A 15,260-nucleotide genomic window follows, 5' to 3' on the forward strand; every position below is an offset into this window, starting at 1 on the left:
AGATGTTAGGAAGAAATTCTTTACAGAGAGGGTAATCAAGCATTGGAACAGCCTACCCAGAGAGGTGGTGGATTCACCATCCCTGGAGGTTTTTAAGCAGAGATTGGATGTGACCCTTAGTGCCATGATATAGTAATTGGAGTTGGATCAGGGGTTGGACTTGATGATCTTGGAGGTCTTTTCCAACCCAATCTATTCTATGATTCTATGATTTGTTTTTTTTTTAATAGCTTTCTTTGCAAATTGTTTTCTTCAGTTTGAGTTTCATTGCTAAAAGAAAACGTGCAGTTTGATGGCGATTCCTATCTGGCTGTAGGATAACAGCTTCTGAATGAGGCATCCAGTCAGCAAAAATTATCTATTACAAGGAGGAGATGAAGAAAATATGTTTCTTATGATGTTTGATCAGTAAGGCAGTAGTTGTAATCAATAATCTTGTTTATAGGAGAAAAATAAATAGATAGGTGTTGAGAAATTCCTCTCAAGTCTCCCAGTTTCCCACTCAAGGATGAGGAATGGCAAAGGTTGGATCCCATCACACAGCATGGTGATGTGGTACAGGAATTCAAATGGTGGGGCTGAGAGGTTTTCTGTGCTGGAAGGTTGGGTGAATAGACGCATTTAGGGACTTGCTAGAACATACACTGTGCACAGCTTACAAGAGCAATGGTCTGTGTACTTTTGTGACATTGTGTTTAAAAAAAAAAAAGCATTGAAATTGCAACAGCAGTGATCCCCACCCATTTTTTAATTTGGTGAATTCATGTTCATCAAAAAATGTGGAGTATATTCTATGCTCTTTTCATTCTTTTAGTTAGCCAGAAAAATCTCTAAATTACTTGCTGAATGGAGTTTTTTTTTATGGAAAAAGAGTGAGACATAAATTAATAGAATCTTCTACCTTCCTTAGGAGTTGACAGCAGACTTCACTGGCTATGTAGACCAAAGGAAGTATATTGATTCACAGTGCTGCCCTTGGGGAGTGTTTGTTAAAAGACATCAGCCCTCATGCCACCCCCTGACACCCCTTCCAAAAGGGAAGTCGAATTTTCACCGTTAAAAAAAAAGAAAACAAACAAAACACCTTCCTTTGAGATGATATCAGGCTTTATGTTATAGAATCACAGAATCAACCCAAGGCTGGAGGAGACCTTCAAAATCATCCTAAGTCCAACCATCAACCCAGCACCACCATTATCACCCCTAAACCGTGTCCCCAGGGGCCAGATCCACACCATGCTTTAACTGGCATTTGTTGTCTTTTCAAGTAGTAGCCTGTAATGTTTCAAACTGCCAGAGAAGATACAAGAGATGCAAATATGTGTCTTGTTTATAAGTGGAAAAACTGCTTTATTTTCATATACACCGAGGAGGAAAATGTGGGAGCTATTTTGATTTAACATTAAGTTGTTTCATATACCAAAATTAAGTTTTCTTATGACATTTTCACTTGTTAAAACCTGGGTGCAAGATGCCAATTTACAGAGCTTTTGTGAAAATTTGCATAGTGCTTATCTGCATACATACTGTCATGTTGTAGGCTTAATTGCTAATAAAAATTCGATATATGGTATAACTCACAATTTTATAGCAAGTTTTCTAAACTCTTGAATTATAAAGGCTTAGCTTTAAAACTTCTTGGCATGCTTGTGATTGAGTGGTCTGCATATAATAACTTCTTCAGCTCCATTTCTACTGAGAGAAGTAGAAGAAAATGCATCTTACATATTTGAACAGATTAAAAATTCTTTCCTCTTCTTTTTATAGGATAAGAAATGGGTTCTCAATCATGAAGATGTCACACTGGGGGAATTACTGGGCAAAGTAAGTAATAAAGTGAGCTAAATAACATTTGAATAAGTATATAGTAATCATTAGGCTATTCCTGTATACCATAGCTTTTAAATTACTGTAGTATGTGATTTTTATATCAATTCTTTGCCTTAATACACAAGACACCTTTGTGCCTTAAACAAATGTAAATCACACTTCTTAGTAAATGTCATGATGTGTGTGTGGAAAGTATTTAACTAGCACACATATTTTTCCTTTCTGGAAGGGTTTTAAGCTAACTAGATTTCTGTAAAGCATGATGTGATTGCTTTACTTTCTATAGTCTTAAAAAAATGTTATTGCAAAATATAAACAAAAACATATCAAGAAACAGGTAAATGTGTATTTATGTATAAAATTTGATATAACAAGATGACTGAATCATTATTGCTTAAAACAAATGGTCATTTCTTATGTATGATGCTTTAATTCATTCATTGGTGAATGTTCGATAACTTCACAATCTTATTGAAATTAATTCTTATGTAGTGTAGTTTATAAATTTGTACTTTACAAATCTGTTTGGGAGCTACAAGTCTTTAAAATTAGGTAAGGTCTTCACTTACATTTTTGGCACCTTTGCATCTGTGAAGACCATTGTGGGTGCCACTCTGGACACAGTGTTCCAAAAGATTTCCCAAAAACTGAAAAATAAGATTAAATGAGAAGGAGACAAATGAAGGCGGTACTTACCTTCTTACTGTGATGCACACTAAAATAATTGATGAGAAGTTCAAGATATGGGGAAATTAAATACTCTTAGAAAATTCTGTTACCCAGGATAGAATCTCTTTGGCAGAGTAAGTATTATCTATTGAAAGAGAGCTATGTCTGCATAAAATGCAGGTGCTGTGACAGCTTTGCATTCTTAAACAGAATAATATAGAGGGAGAAAAATAAAGATGTGTCAGGCATAAAAAAAGCTTTTACTTGCTACAAAAATAAATATAAATTAGTGTAGATGAGTAAAGACAAAGCCATCTGAAAATTATTTTAGTAAATGAATTTACATGTGTATTGCATGTTTTTTGCGCAAAGCATTTTTAACATTTACTGAAGACAACTCAAAGCTTGGAAGTGGTTATGGAAGGATATGTTCTTTAAAAAATGCAGAACAGGATAAAAACTTTCTTGGAGCATAATATAAATCTGTTATGCATCCATCCCAAAAAAGATGTGGTCAAACTGAAAAAGATAAGAGTGACAGGATCTTCAGCATCCGTATGACAAAAACTTAAATAAACTACAGCCATTCACCATGGAAGTGAGAAATGTGCGAGTCTATAAAATCTTGAGTGGTCTGGAAAAGATGAGGAAGAAATCATGAAAGTTTAGTGTGTAAAAGATACAAACTTCAGAAAAGACGAAAATCTTCCTTTGCCTCAGGAGTGAATGGTCAATTTATTTACTCATTTTTTCTACAATATCTCTCAAGATGAAAGCTGCATAGCAGGAACATCTTATATTAGAAATCATACATACATACATATGTATATGCATATATGTAAATAATAATTCTATATTTTAAATCAAGAAATAAATATTTTCAAGACTTAAGTAGTGCTTTGGGTGGGTTCAGGTTTCAGTGTTAAATACCTCTGACCAGAAGGATTAAGGAAAAGTGTGTTGGGAGTGACTCAGCTTCTTACCTTTGAGGTAGTGTACTGGCCTTTGGCAATGCTGTTTTAAAAGGGTCTGTGCCTTTCTTGACAGCTACATCTTCCTTGTCCTAGGGTATAGAAAATAATAGAAAATAATACTGCAAATGTGTTGAGCACTATGTTTCTTCCCCAATTTTGCCTTCCACCCCCCACACAATTACTACTAGTTGAGAGAAGGTATTTGCAGACAAAAAAAGAGACAGGACTTTGGGGAAAACAGTATAAACATTTATTACTAGTAAAATAAAACCTACTAATAAGTTAAAAACTAAAGAACTATATTTACAGCAATTTCTACCCAAATTAAAGTGTTATATATTTACACAAAAATACTTCTTCCCTTTTATACCAGTCCAAGGAGAAGAAGTAGTCTCATTCTGTATCTTTGGAGTTCCAGTTTTCTCCTTCTAGTAGCAGATCCTCAGCAGCAGCACACTTTCACTGCAGTTGGAATTTCTTCTCTCTCCCTCTCGTTCTGTGTTGGCTTCCAGGGCTGGGCTTACCCCCCTCCTGGGCTAAGACTGAAGGCTGGAGATTACTCAGGTCCCGAAGGGTTTTTTCTTCCATAGGCTTGCAAGGGGACACTTGCTTACTATGGATCTTCTTCCACAGGGTTACAGGGGATAATGGTTTAAGAGTTCACCCCCGTTTCCCTATGGAGGTCCCTCCCCATGGGAGAACAGTCCTTGATAGACTTCTCGGCATGGGTCTAATATGAATCCACACATGCACGGATTCCAGCATCTCACATGGGCTGTCTCGCTCCAGCATGAGATTTCTCAGAGTCACAAAAACTTTAACAGCAGTATAGATCTACACACGCACGGATCTCAGTATCTCACCTGCGTCATCACTGCTTCAGCACAGGTTTCCTTCAGGGTCACAAATCTCCACCAGGACTCTGCCTCACTTCAGTCCTTCTCATGAAGCCTCGGTTCTCTTTAGTACATCCACAGACTTTTCTATTAGCTGCATAGGGGGTCTCCTTACTTCAACAAGCTTTTACAAGTAGCAGGGATTACTTTTCAGTCTTTTCCCTGCTAAGGAGAGAGAGCAGAAAGGCAGGGGGGAAACAAGCCCCCCCTTTCGCACTTTACTTTTCTTTGCTGCAGTTTCGGCTGCCAGCTCCGACCTTGGAAGCTCCGTTATCTTTCGGCTGGAATTCTTCCACAACGGTTTCTGTCCAAGCAGTCCGTCTTTTAAACTTTTTTTCTCTTCACTCTCTTACACGAGAGAAGGGAGAACTTCAGTGCTGCACCTGCTCCCCCCCCCGGCCCAAGCCGGGGGAGGAGGGAGTCTGGCCCTGCTTCGGGCCGGCTACTCCTCTCCCCTACATGGCTGCTACTCTAATTCCAACTGCGCCAACAACCTTCTCTTCCGTTTTTCTTGAAGATGTAATTAGCAGAGGCGTTACTGGACTTTTGATTGGCCTTTTTGTCCGGAAATTACCTGGACAAAACCATCATCAGCCCCAGGGATGGGCTGAGGGGGCAAAACCACGACAGCTGTGTTCAGCTGCATGATATATGAAGTCGTCATCACTCATGAAAGAAAGGAAAACAATTCCAGCAGTTGTTTTTTGTTTTTTTTGTTTGTTTGTTTGTTTTGTTTTGTTTGTTTTGTTTTTTTTTTTTAAAGTTACATGCAGCCCCAGATACCAGGACACTGGAGTGTAATTCATGCGGAAATTATTTAGACATAGATTTAAAACTTAGTTGTGCTTATTCTTTGGGAAATGTAAAACTTTCATAGAAGTACGAGATCTTCAGTTTTCTTTTTGGTTTTTTTCACTTGGTCTTTTTCATCCTATTTTTCATACTGTTGTTTTGTTTTATACCCCACATTATTTTCTTCCTTCAATTTGTGTCGTAACTAATTTTCTTTTTTGTTTTTATTTAAGAAAAAAATGTCTGATCAAGTTTATGGTCTTTATTATTTTAGTTTTCTTCTATGAGAGTTAAAAAAATTAAACAACTTTCCCTGGGGGTATGCTGTTGACTGTCTAAAAAGTTTGATTATAAGAGGAGCTGCTTTTTTAAAGTCTCGTCTGAATAGTATGTAAGCAGTATGTAAACCTTACATACATGCCTTTATAGAGCAGTGCTGAGCTTAGGTTTTAAACAAATTATGAATCACCAAACTTTTTGAGGCAGACATGACAATACATTTTGCAGTGAGCTTAATTTATGATTGTGGTGGTTTTAATCTAGGCCTTCCCTGGTTACCAGTTGGTAACCAAGGAAGGGGCAGTGTTCCCAGTATTCCATACAATTTTTACGTAAATCGTGGTATAAATAAGAAGGGAGGAGCGGCCTTCGTTCTTCTTCTCTTTCGCCGGAGTTCAGGAACAGTGGGTCCCTGCGTTGGTCTCGCTTATCTAAGGCTGAGGCCTGCAGCATCCACTGACCTGCCACGTGGAACCTTGGAGAGTGCTGGCAGTGTCTGCCAATCCTGGTTTCTAAGGGACGTGGTGAGATTTGTTTTACTAGTTATTTTACTAGTTCTCGGGTTTGATTGCGCATATCTATTCGGTGTCCCTTTTTGTTTCCTTTTGTCCCTTTTTCCCCTTTCCCTATCCCTTCGGGGGGTATTTGGATTCCCGTTTGCTGTGTACATAACATCTTAACTGTAATATCCATAAAATATATTTTTTATATAACTAGCTTGATTTTCGGGTTCTTCAATTTGCATAGTTTTTTTCCTTTGCCCTGGGAGAAATAGAAAGGGGGGAAGAGAGGGGCTGCTACTGGGGAGTTGGGCATTTGGCAGGGAGCCAAGTCCGAACCATCACAATGATGAAGATTACTATTCAGTGTTTTCATTCTTCTTATTTTATGTTTTTTCTTTCTTATATATGTGAGAATGTTTCTGTTATTTTCATGTGTCTTGTCCTACTTTTTTGGATCATTTCTGGTCTTGTGCAGACTGCTCGTTAAAAACTATTCACAAAGTACTATAGTGAGAAAAGGAAGGTGTACAGGAGTAAGAATAAGAAAAAAAGGTACTATCAGTCTCAGTAGAGTTTAGAAGTTACTAAGATATTTTATGAAAAAAATTGTAATTACTTTATTAATGGGATTTTTTCCCCTCTTTTCAGCAAGGTCAAACTACAACTCATACACTGTGTCCATATAATAGACGTACTATGTAATGTGAACTGCTTCTATTAGGGGCAGATACTGGAAGAAAACCTGATTTGGCTCCATAAACACGTTTCAAAGTTCTATGCCAGTTACATTATATGTCTGCATTACTTTTTCTAGAGATTTTGAAGATTTTGTTTACTTAGAATGATTTTTTTTCCCCTCTTGATTTCAGGGCAATTTTGGTGAGGTATATAAAGGAACATTAAAGGATAAAACTCCTGTTGCTGTGAAAACTTGCAAAGAAGATCTTCCTCAGGAACTGAAAATAAAATTTTTGTCAGAAGCCAGGTAGGTTCTCTAAATTTACTTGAAATATGTACTTTTTGTGGGATTTTTTTCAAGTTTTATCACTAAATGGATTTACAAAATGTGACCTTCAAGAAAATTCAAAGCAGCAGTCAAACTTTTTTCTTCCTTTCTCTCTCTTGGTACATTCCACAGCGGTCACCCTGGTAACTAAACATAGGCATTTTTATTGTGTAAATCCTGTAGCATCTGCACGTGCTGAACCCTTATCTTTGGCAAAACAAGCTGTGTCTATAAAATACAATTTTGCTGTTATAAGTACTTTCATTTAGACTGTGCCATGAGGATTAGGATAAGACCGGAAGATGCTGTAATCGTCATCAGGGTAGAGGTGTGTCTTGAGATAATTTCGTCATTTTTACATTTGCTTTCTTCCTCTTGCTATGAAACTTCAGATGTTTTAATTTTTACTCCCAGACTAGTATGATCACTATGGAAAAGTAAAAGATACTAACTACATTTATAAAATTAGGATCAGCCACCCTATCTATTGAATCATTTTAAAAAGCTTCTAACTTGGCAGCTGCAGAGATGTTTCATTTGTTGAGCAGTTTGACGCTACTGGAAAAATGAAAAAATGGTCTGAAAGGAAGAAAAAGTGTTATTTTTCACTAAATATGTATGTACCAGGTGTGTTAGTATTTTAGTCTTGCTCCTAGTAAAAAAGGGAAAAAGAGGAAATACTTTGAGTCAGCAAATATCAGAAGGAACATTTATGTTACAAGATCTCTGTAGAATTCTTTCTTGCTCTTCATTTCACTTATAAATCATAGCATGCTGTTTTAGGCTGCAAATGTTCTTATTAAAGCATTGTCTAAGAAGATATATATGTTTTCATTTAATTCTCAAAATTAAAATTGCAGTCTTTGTAGTCATCTAAAACTTACTGTATTAATCAATTTCCCAAAGTAAAATTGGAATGAGTGTGCTTTTGAAAAGTGCAGCAGGAAAGTATAGAGGCATGCTGTGCGTATCTTTTTGATGTAGCTCTGTGTCTGGTCCACCACAGAAATGCTATTTAATTACAAGGGTTCTTGAGAAACTGCAAACGTGTCAGGCTGCTTTTCAGTTATATAGATAAACATTATGCAGATAAATGTAAAATTACAATAAGAATAATACAGTGCTCAGTTTTGATTTATTAGTGAATCGGTATGCCCTCCATTTCGAACAGTGATGATTGATCTGTTACATTGATTTTTTCTTTTATGATAACAATAATGACATATTGCATTAAAATAATGTTAAGGGTTTAAAATATTTTCCTGTAATATTTAATTAGTTGGTACAACAAAGTTTATTAATATAATTAACTCACTGTATGTTTTGCAGAATACTCAAACAATATGATCATCCTAATATTGTAAAACTTATAGGAGTTTGCACACAACGACAACCTATTTATATCGTTATGGAGCTCGTTCCAGGTACTTTTTTTCTCCTTTTTTTGCAGCATATATTCATGGGTATTGTTTCCGTAACGCAAAATGTATTTTTTCTATTTGTCTTTTTCTGCATTCATGTGACTGACCTCAAAAGTCGCCTGTGTTGCAGAATCTTTGGAAATACTGGGTTCTATGAACTTGTAGAGGAGTGAGCTCCACAAATCTGTTGTTTTACTGTAGCCTTTCAAGAAACAGAAACTTCATTTTTCCTGTAACAAGATATCAAATGCTATTTCCTTTAACAATAGAATTAGGTAGTGAAAGTTAAGATGTATTTAAAGAAACTTCATGTCCGGGTGTGTCAATTTTTTTTTTTCTTTACCAAAATGCACTGTTTAGTTTATGGTTTCCTCTTGATTTATTTTTGGCATCTGGAGTTCATTTTATTTGGCAATGGCTGGTGAGAATTTCAGATTGTTGGGATGATAACAGATTTTGGGCGATTTTACCTCTGTTGATTTTCTCAGCAGCTGGAAAATTTGTTTGTTTGCTAGCCACTAGTACTGCTTAATATGCAACACTGCTTTATATATCACTGGATTTGTCTTCAAAACTATACAGTAAGAAGACTTTAAGAACCATTTTATTCATAATACTTATGTTGTATATAATTCTTGAATACTGGCCCTAGTACAAGAGCACTGCTGAAATATTTGACCTCATGGAGTTTTCTGCTTTTATTCAATTAGATTATATTAGATTATTATATTTGTATGAGTGATTATTAAAATGAAGACTAATAGCAGTATCTTCAGTTTTGAGGGGTACTTTATTAATCAGCTTCTCCCAATATCTCAGAAGATAAAAGTAAATCCTGATCTTTTAACACCTTTATCATTCTGGTTTGGGTTTTTCAGGACAAGGAGTTGAAACTTACATAATGCAATTGAGGAGGATTAAGTGAGAACTTTTCTCTGATTTTTATGCCTATTTTGCAGTCCAAAATTGTCCAAACATTCTTGAGTTGTCTGGCTCTGAATTTGCAGGAAACTTCTTGCAAAGAAAATTGTTGCCTTATTTTGGAGGTCTGTTAATCCTCTGTCTTCTCTGCCTGCATGCCCCCATAAACACTGTACAACATCCAAGCCACCATATGTTCCCATGGGCTCTTGGGAGCACACCCTGAGAGGGATCAAATCAGCTGGAATCCATAGGGATGCCAACCCTGAAGAAGTTAACAGAGGAAAGACAAATCACTTAGATCAGTTCATAGAAGCAGTGATTCTGATGTTACTCTTTTTCTGTTTCCTAATGACAGGTTTGGATGAGATTACAAAAAATGATAGTTTATAGTGCCCTGACTTGGTATTTAAATCTTCCTCTAAAGAACAGAATAATGGTGAACTTGTCTTGCACTCCACTTATCTTTCTCAGTATCTTCATTGTCTGTGTTTAAATTTGCTCATGCTTGAAGGTGTTTAGGCAGTTTAACATTCTATTTAATAACTAAAAATGTCATGTTTTAGCTTAGAATTGTATTCTGTGAATGTATGGCTAAGAAGGCATGTAATTAATAAATGTCTAACAGTTTTTTCCCTGAGGAAAAAATTAGAAGCATCTTCATAAAACTAGGAATTTCTCCTGTTTTTTTCTGAGTTCTGTTTAATGTTTGCAATTTTTCTGCTGTTTTTATATCCCAAATAAATGTGGGCTGTACATTTGCAGTATCTTTTGAGACTGTTGTGGTGTGGTTCCACAGCAGCTAATTCTGCTTTACACTCCAGATTCTGATTGCAATTCAGAGTCTTAATTTATTCAGGTATTAAAAATGTATATTGAAACTCACACTGTGTGTAGAGAGGTGCTACTTTTTTAGTGATTCTGTCATAAACTGTCTCCGCAGAGAAATCATTTTCCTTTGTTGCAAGTGTAAATGGGATTAAAAACTACACATATGGATAAAGTCTTCAGTGAAAACAAGAGAGAAAGGTTGGAAATGCGCATTTAAACATGTGTCTGTCCATGTGCAAAAATAGTCCAGATGTTGTCAACAAATAACAGAGAAATAAAGAAAGTTGACAAAGACAATTATCCTTTGGAGGTAGACCCCTTTTCTTGGGCAGGGGCAGGGGAGAGAAATGGGTGTTAACATAAGTGATATGTGCCCTAGAGTAAGAATCACATTGATAGAGAAATGTCAAAATGGGTGATGTAGCAAGGTTTAACTGAAATAATAAATAATGTACCAGAGCAGATTGTGGATACACAGTCAAAGTGAAAGCATAGCTGAAAAATTATGCATGTTAGTGAAAAAGAAAGATAGTTTACTTACTATTCACTTGCTGTTAATCATGCTGATCTCACTGTCTGGGTCCACTGAGTGTCAATCCACCATAGGTTACTCCAGTACAGAAAGACAGACTTGGTTATGCTTTTCATAATCCACCACCTGTCAAGAAATGATAAAAATATCTTAATATATTGTATGTATTTTATAAATTCTATTTCAAGGGATGTAGAAAAATACATCCCATCTCCCTGCCATTGGCTGGGTTGTTGGGGACCAAGTCTCTCCTTGGTCTTGTCCTACAGGTCTTTCTGTAGATTTCTCTGCAAGTGGGAAGGAACATCCTGTAAGCAGAATGTGGCATCTTTCTAAGTTGTTTGGGATAACTCTAGGCCTCCTCATTTCTCCGTCAACATCTATTGAAAAAGGAAGTCCTTCAAACTGAGAAAGGAGATGGCCTGAAAAGACAGAACTTGGGCATTTCTTAGCTTGTAACCATATTTTTATGATGATACCATTGATGATGGCATGGACTTAGAATGCTTTTTCCACTAGATTGAAAACACAGGAATAAGAGAAGCTGCAGGAGTCTTGTATCATGATAAGAGAGTCCATTAAACTGGTAAAAGACAATTTGTTCTGAGGACTCAAAAGTTCATAGCAACTATTGAAACAAAGATGTATTTTACAGTTGTCAAATAAATAAATAAATAATGCCCAATGATCATAAGATAGGACTCTTTCTTACATTTTAAGGAATGTATATTGGGAAACATGTATTTTGATGTGGAAAAAAGCTACTGGAATATTTTTTAAAGAGCTTAGTTCTCCTGTTTTTGGGTTAAGCAGCTGGTACTGTTGCCCAAGTATATAAATGTTGTAATAAATAGTTTCTTGAATACAGAAAAGCATTTTCTATCAACTGGTTTTTATTCTTTGTGACACACATACCACAAATAATAATCTCAGTAAGTTGTGGTGACTATCTACTGATAAGTAACCCTCAGTGTTCCAAAGAGCACTGTTTAAAAGGTATGTGCTTCTGTTTTGTGTAGTGTCCTGTTTATTTATTATATAATTTAGATTTATTATTACTTTCTAAAAGCTATTCTTCTACTTGATTAAAAAAAAATATTCATTGTCATATATGAACAGAAGCTAAAATGCATGTAGGAGCAATTTCCTTCATGTGCACAGGGGAAGTTACAAGTATACAAGAAATAAGAGGTTAAAACAGCCATCCAGGAATTTGCAGTGAGACTTACTGAAAAATAATCTTTTTTTTTTTTTTTTTAAATCCTAAACGAATTGTCCTCCCATTCCTCCCCTTTCCTTCCCAAAATTGCCGATAGTAATTGAAATCGAGTCAATACGACCTTACTGTTTTTTCTTATAAAAGTGTTATGTATATGTAAGTTGATATCTATACACAAATCTGATTTTCAGGTTTAAGCTATGATAGCTACCTGCTATGAAAAAGCAATTTAGCCAAGCAGATGGTTTTAAAATGTTGATTTGTGATTGCATAATAGATAAATTTGCAATAACCTTTAAAGCACTCTTGCAAGTAATTAATTTTGTTCTTTTTACCCTAATGACATTGAAATATTAACTAAAAAGATATACTACCCAGATCCTTATAAGGATCTGTCACCTACCATGTAACAAAAAAATAACCTGAATTTTACAGTGCCATAATTTTTCCCCCCATCAAATTTTTAGTGGAATAAAAACTGAGAAAACAATTCTGAAATTATCTTTGTATTAAAGCATTTTGTCAATAAAGAACTTAACATAGAGGTTTCCTCTTCTTGTATGTTACTTACTTTCTCTATGAACTTCTCCGACGTGAGTCTTTCCCACGGACTGCAGTTCTTGACAGACTGCTCCAGCATGGGTCCCTCCCACAAGGTGCAGTCCTTCAGGGATCGATCGTCCCAGTGTGGGTCCTCCATGGGGCCACAGGTCCTGCCAGGAGCCTTCTCCAGTGCAGGCTTCCCACAGGGCTACAACCTCCTTTAGGCATCCAGCTGCCTCACTGTGAGCTGCTGCATGGGCTGCAGGGGAATCTCTGCTCTGGAGCACCTCATCCTCCTCCTTCTCCTCTGACTTTTGTGTCTTCAGGGCTGTTTGTCTTGCATATTCTCACTCTTCTCTGGCTGCAATTGCTTCTGCACAATAACTTTTTTTTCCTTCTTAAGTATGTTCTCACAGAGGAGTTCCTACTGTTGCTGATGGGTTTGGCCTTGGCCAGCAGTAGGTCCATCTTGGAGCCATCTGGTATTCGCTCTGTCGGATGTGGGGGAAGTTTTCTGGTTTTCTGGTGGCTTCTCATAGAAGCCACCCCTGTAGTGCCCCCAACACGAAAACCTTGCTGTGCAAACCCAATACAGATTCTCAGGTTTTTGTATCTCACCCAAGATTTTCATAACTTCTGCTTAGAAAAATGTTTTGCAATGTTTTAGTATTATAAAGAACTCTGATAATCATATAGGTTGCTATAAGTTATTTTTTTTGTAATACTCTTCTTTCTTTTTTCTACTAAATAATGGAATGTCGCCCACAATGGTTTCATAAGGTTTGTTGCAAAGGTGATATTTGAGGTTTTTTTCTGGTATCTTTGGATATAAAAGTATGGATAGTGCATTATTTCATAACTTAATACAGTAAATTTTCAATAGTCTTTTGTGATACATTTTAAGTATGCAGTTTATCCCAAGAAAGAGAGAAGAAGTTAAAATGAGAATTGCTAATAAATTTTGGGAAGAGAAATCCTGAGATTTTCAAAATGCTTGGTCTTAGTATGGCACCATGAGTTTGTGTTTTCTTACGGACTTGACTAATCTGACTGACAAATAATGTAGGAAATGTGGGATTCCAGTTTTAAGGTGGTTCAGTGAGGGTTGCTGGATATTTGCAACCACTGGAATTTGCTAATGCAGATAAGCCTTTGTAAGGGATGGCTTCCAAAATGAGGAACAGCAGAACTTTGTGGGAAATATGGTTTATAGTACTGTGTGAGAAACCATGTAACTTTTCTGTAATGCCAATTCAGTCTGAAAGCATTTTACTCATATTTTCTATGTTAATTTATTAATTTTTTCTTTGCTCTGTGTCTATTTTCCCAGTGGGGTTTTTGTTCTTAATCTTGCATTTTTGGCCTTAAAACTGAGGAAAGAGAAATAATTATGAGCTGCTTTGGTGTTCAGAACAGCAAAAGAACTATTTGCCATTGTCTCTTGAGGCTATACAGGGCATAAGGAGTTTTCATAACAGCTCATTTTTCGCAAATTTAATTGGTGATCAGAAAGACTGCCTGGAATACTGCCAGAGTCCAGACTGACAACCTGAGACAAATTGCTGAATTTTTCAGGGGGGGTGTGAAGGTTACCAGGAAAATGCTGAAGGGCTTGACAGAACCTGTTTCCTGTTCTTTTCAAAGTGAACTCAATATCTTTTCATGGAAAAAGACAGAAAGAGAAGAAAACCTTCTCCTTTACCATTTCTCACTATTACCTTCCTGATCCCAACTTCTCTCTTAGTGATCATGGATCGCAAACTGGGTTTTAATTCAAGTATTCATGGTCACTTAACTGCATTTTCACTTGTTCATAGTTTGTCATGCAATCTCCCATGTAATCAGAAAGAAACTACAGGAACCCTATTAAAATTTGGAATTTTTTTAATCTTCCTTTGGGGGAAGTTAAAAAAGTCAAAATCAATTGTAAGCTGTAAAATGCGAAAAACAATCTCAAGCCACAAAATTCTTTCTTGTCCTTCTTTATGTTCATTTATATTTACTTGAATTTTCAGCTTGTCCTGAAAGGATAATTTAATTTAGAGGTAGGAACTTAGCATGTTCCTAAAATGTGTGCTTTAGAGTAGGGCATTTTGAAGATAGATGTAGAATATTGCAGTGCAGTTACTACTTCATGCAACTGTTTCAACAGTTTATCTTGTAGAGTCTTCCAGCTATGGAAGAAAGGGCTGACTACTTATGAGGAATTCAGGAAGACAGCTAGATCATGCAGACAGAAAATCAGGGATGCAAAAGCGCAATTTGAAGTTAAATTGGCCACTTCTGTTAAGGATAACAAAAAGTCCTTCTATAAATACATTAATAACAGAAGGAGGGGCAAAGAAAACCTCCATTCTTTGAGGGACTTGGAGGGAAACATAGTTAATAGAGATGAGGAGAAGGCTGAGGTACTTAACACCTACTTTGCCTCAGTTTTTAGCAGTAAGACAGGTTGCCCTCAAGGCAACTGGCCTCTGGAGCTGGTAGACAGAGATAGGAAACCAAATAGCCCCCTTGTATTCCGGGAGGAAATAGTTGGTGACTTACTGAATCATCTGGATCCTCACAAGTCTATGGGACCAGACGGGATCCATCCTAGGGTAATGAGGGAGCTGGCAGAAGAGCTTGCCAAGCTGCTCTCCATCATCTTCCAATAGTCCTGGCTCACGGGGGAGGTCCCAGATGATTGGAAGTTGGCAAATATCACCCCAATCCATAAAAAAGGATGCAAGGCTGACCCTAGTAACTACAGGCCTGTCAGCCTGACCTCGGTGCCTGGCAGAGTTATGGAGCAGATCATCCTGTGTGCAATCACACAGCAGCTACAGGATGGACAAGGGATCA

The 15,260-nt window shown here is 36.7% G+C and overlaps 1 protein-coding gene across 3 annotated transcripts in view; it reads left to right on the forward strand.

The window, feature by feature from the left end:
• FER (FER tyrosine kinase) overlaps window positions 1–15,260 on the forward strand; it is a 150,280-nt gene that overhangs the window by 94,129 nt on the left and 40,891 nt on the right. Inside the window, exons 14-17 of one of the 3 annotated variants that reach the window (XM_027880838.1) lie at window positions 1,768–1,824; window positions 6,813–6,928; window positions 8,279–8,373; window positions 10,235–10,410. In XM_027880838.1, coding sequence (XP_027736639.1) covers window positions 1,768–1,824; window positions 6,813–6,928; window positions 8,279–8,373; window positions 10,235–10,293 — 327 coding nt within the window. In that variant the 3' untranslated portion in view covers window positions 10,294–10,410. Of the gene's footprint in view, window positions 1–1,767; window positions 1,825–6,812; window positions 6,929–8,278; window positions 8,374–8,485; window positions 8,603–10,234; window positions 10,411–15,260 lie in introns of those variants that run through there. The other 2 variants (XM_027880841.1, XM_027880837.1) reach the window with 2 other exon arrangements.

Source organism: Empidonax traillii, unplaced genomic scaffold (assembly GCF_003031625.1).
Source record: "Empidonax traillii isolate 1590-97213 ecotype Southwest subspecies unplaced genomic scaffold, ASM303162v1 scaffold75:size1520028, whole genome shotgun sequence".
Classification (NCBI taxonomy): domain Eukaryota; kingdom Metazoa; phylum Chordata; class Aves; order Passeriformes; family Tyrannidae; genus Empidonax; species Empidonax traillii.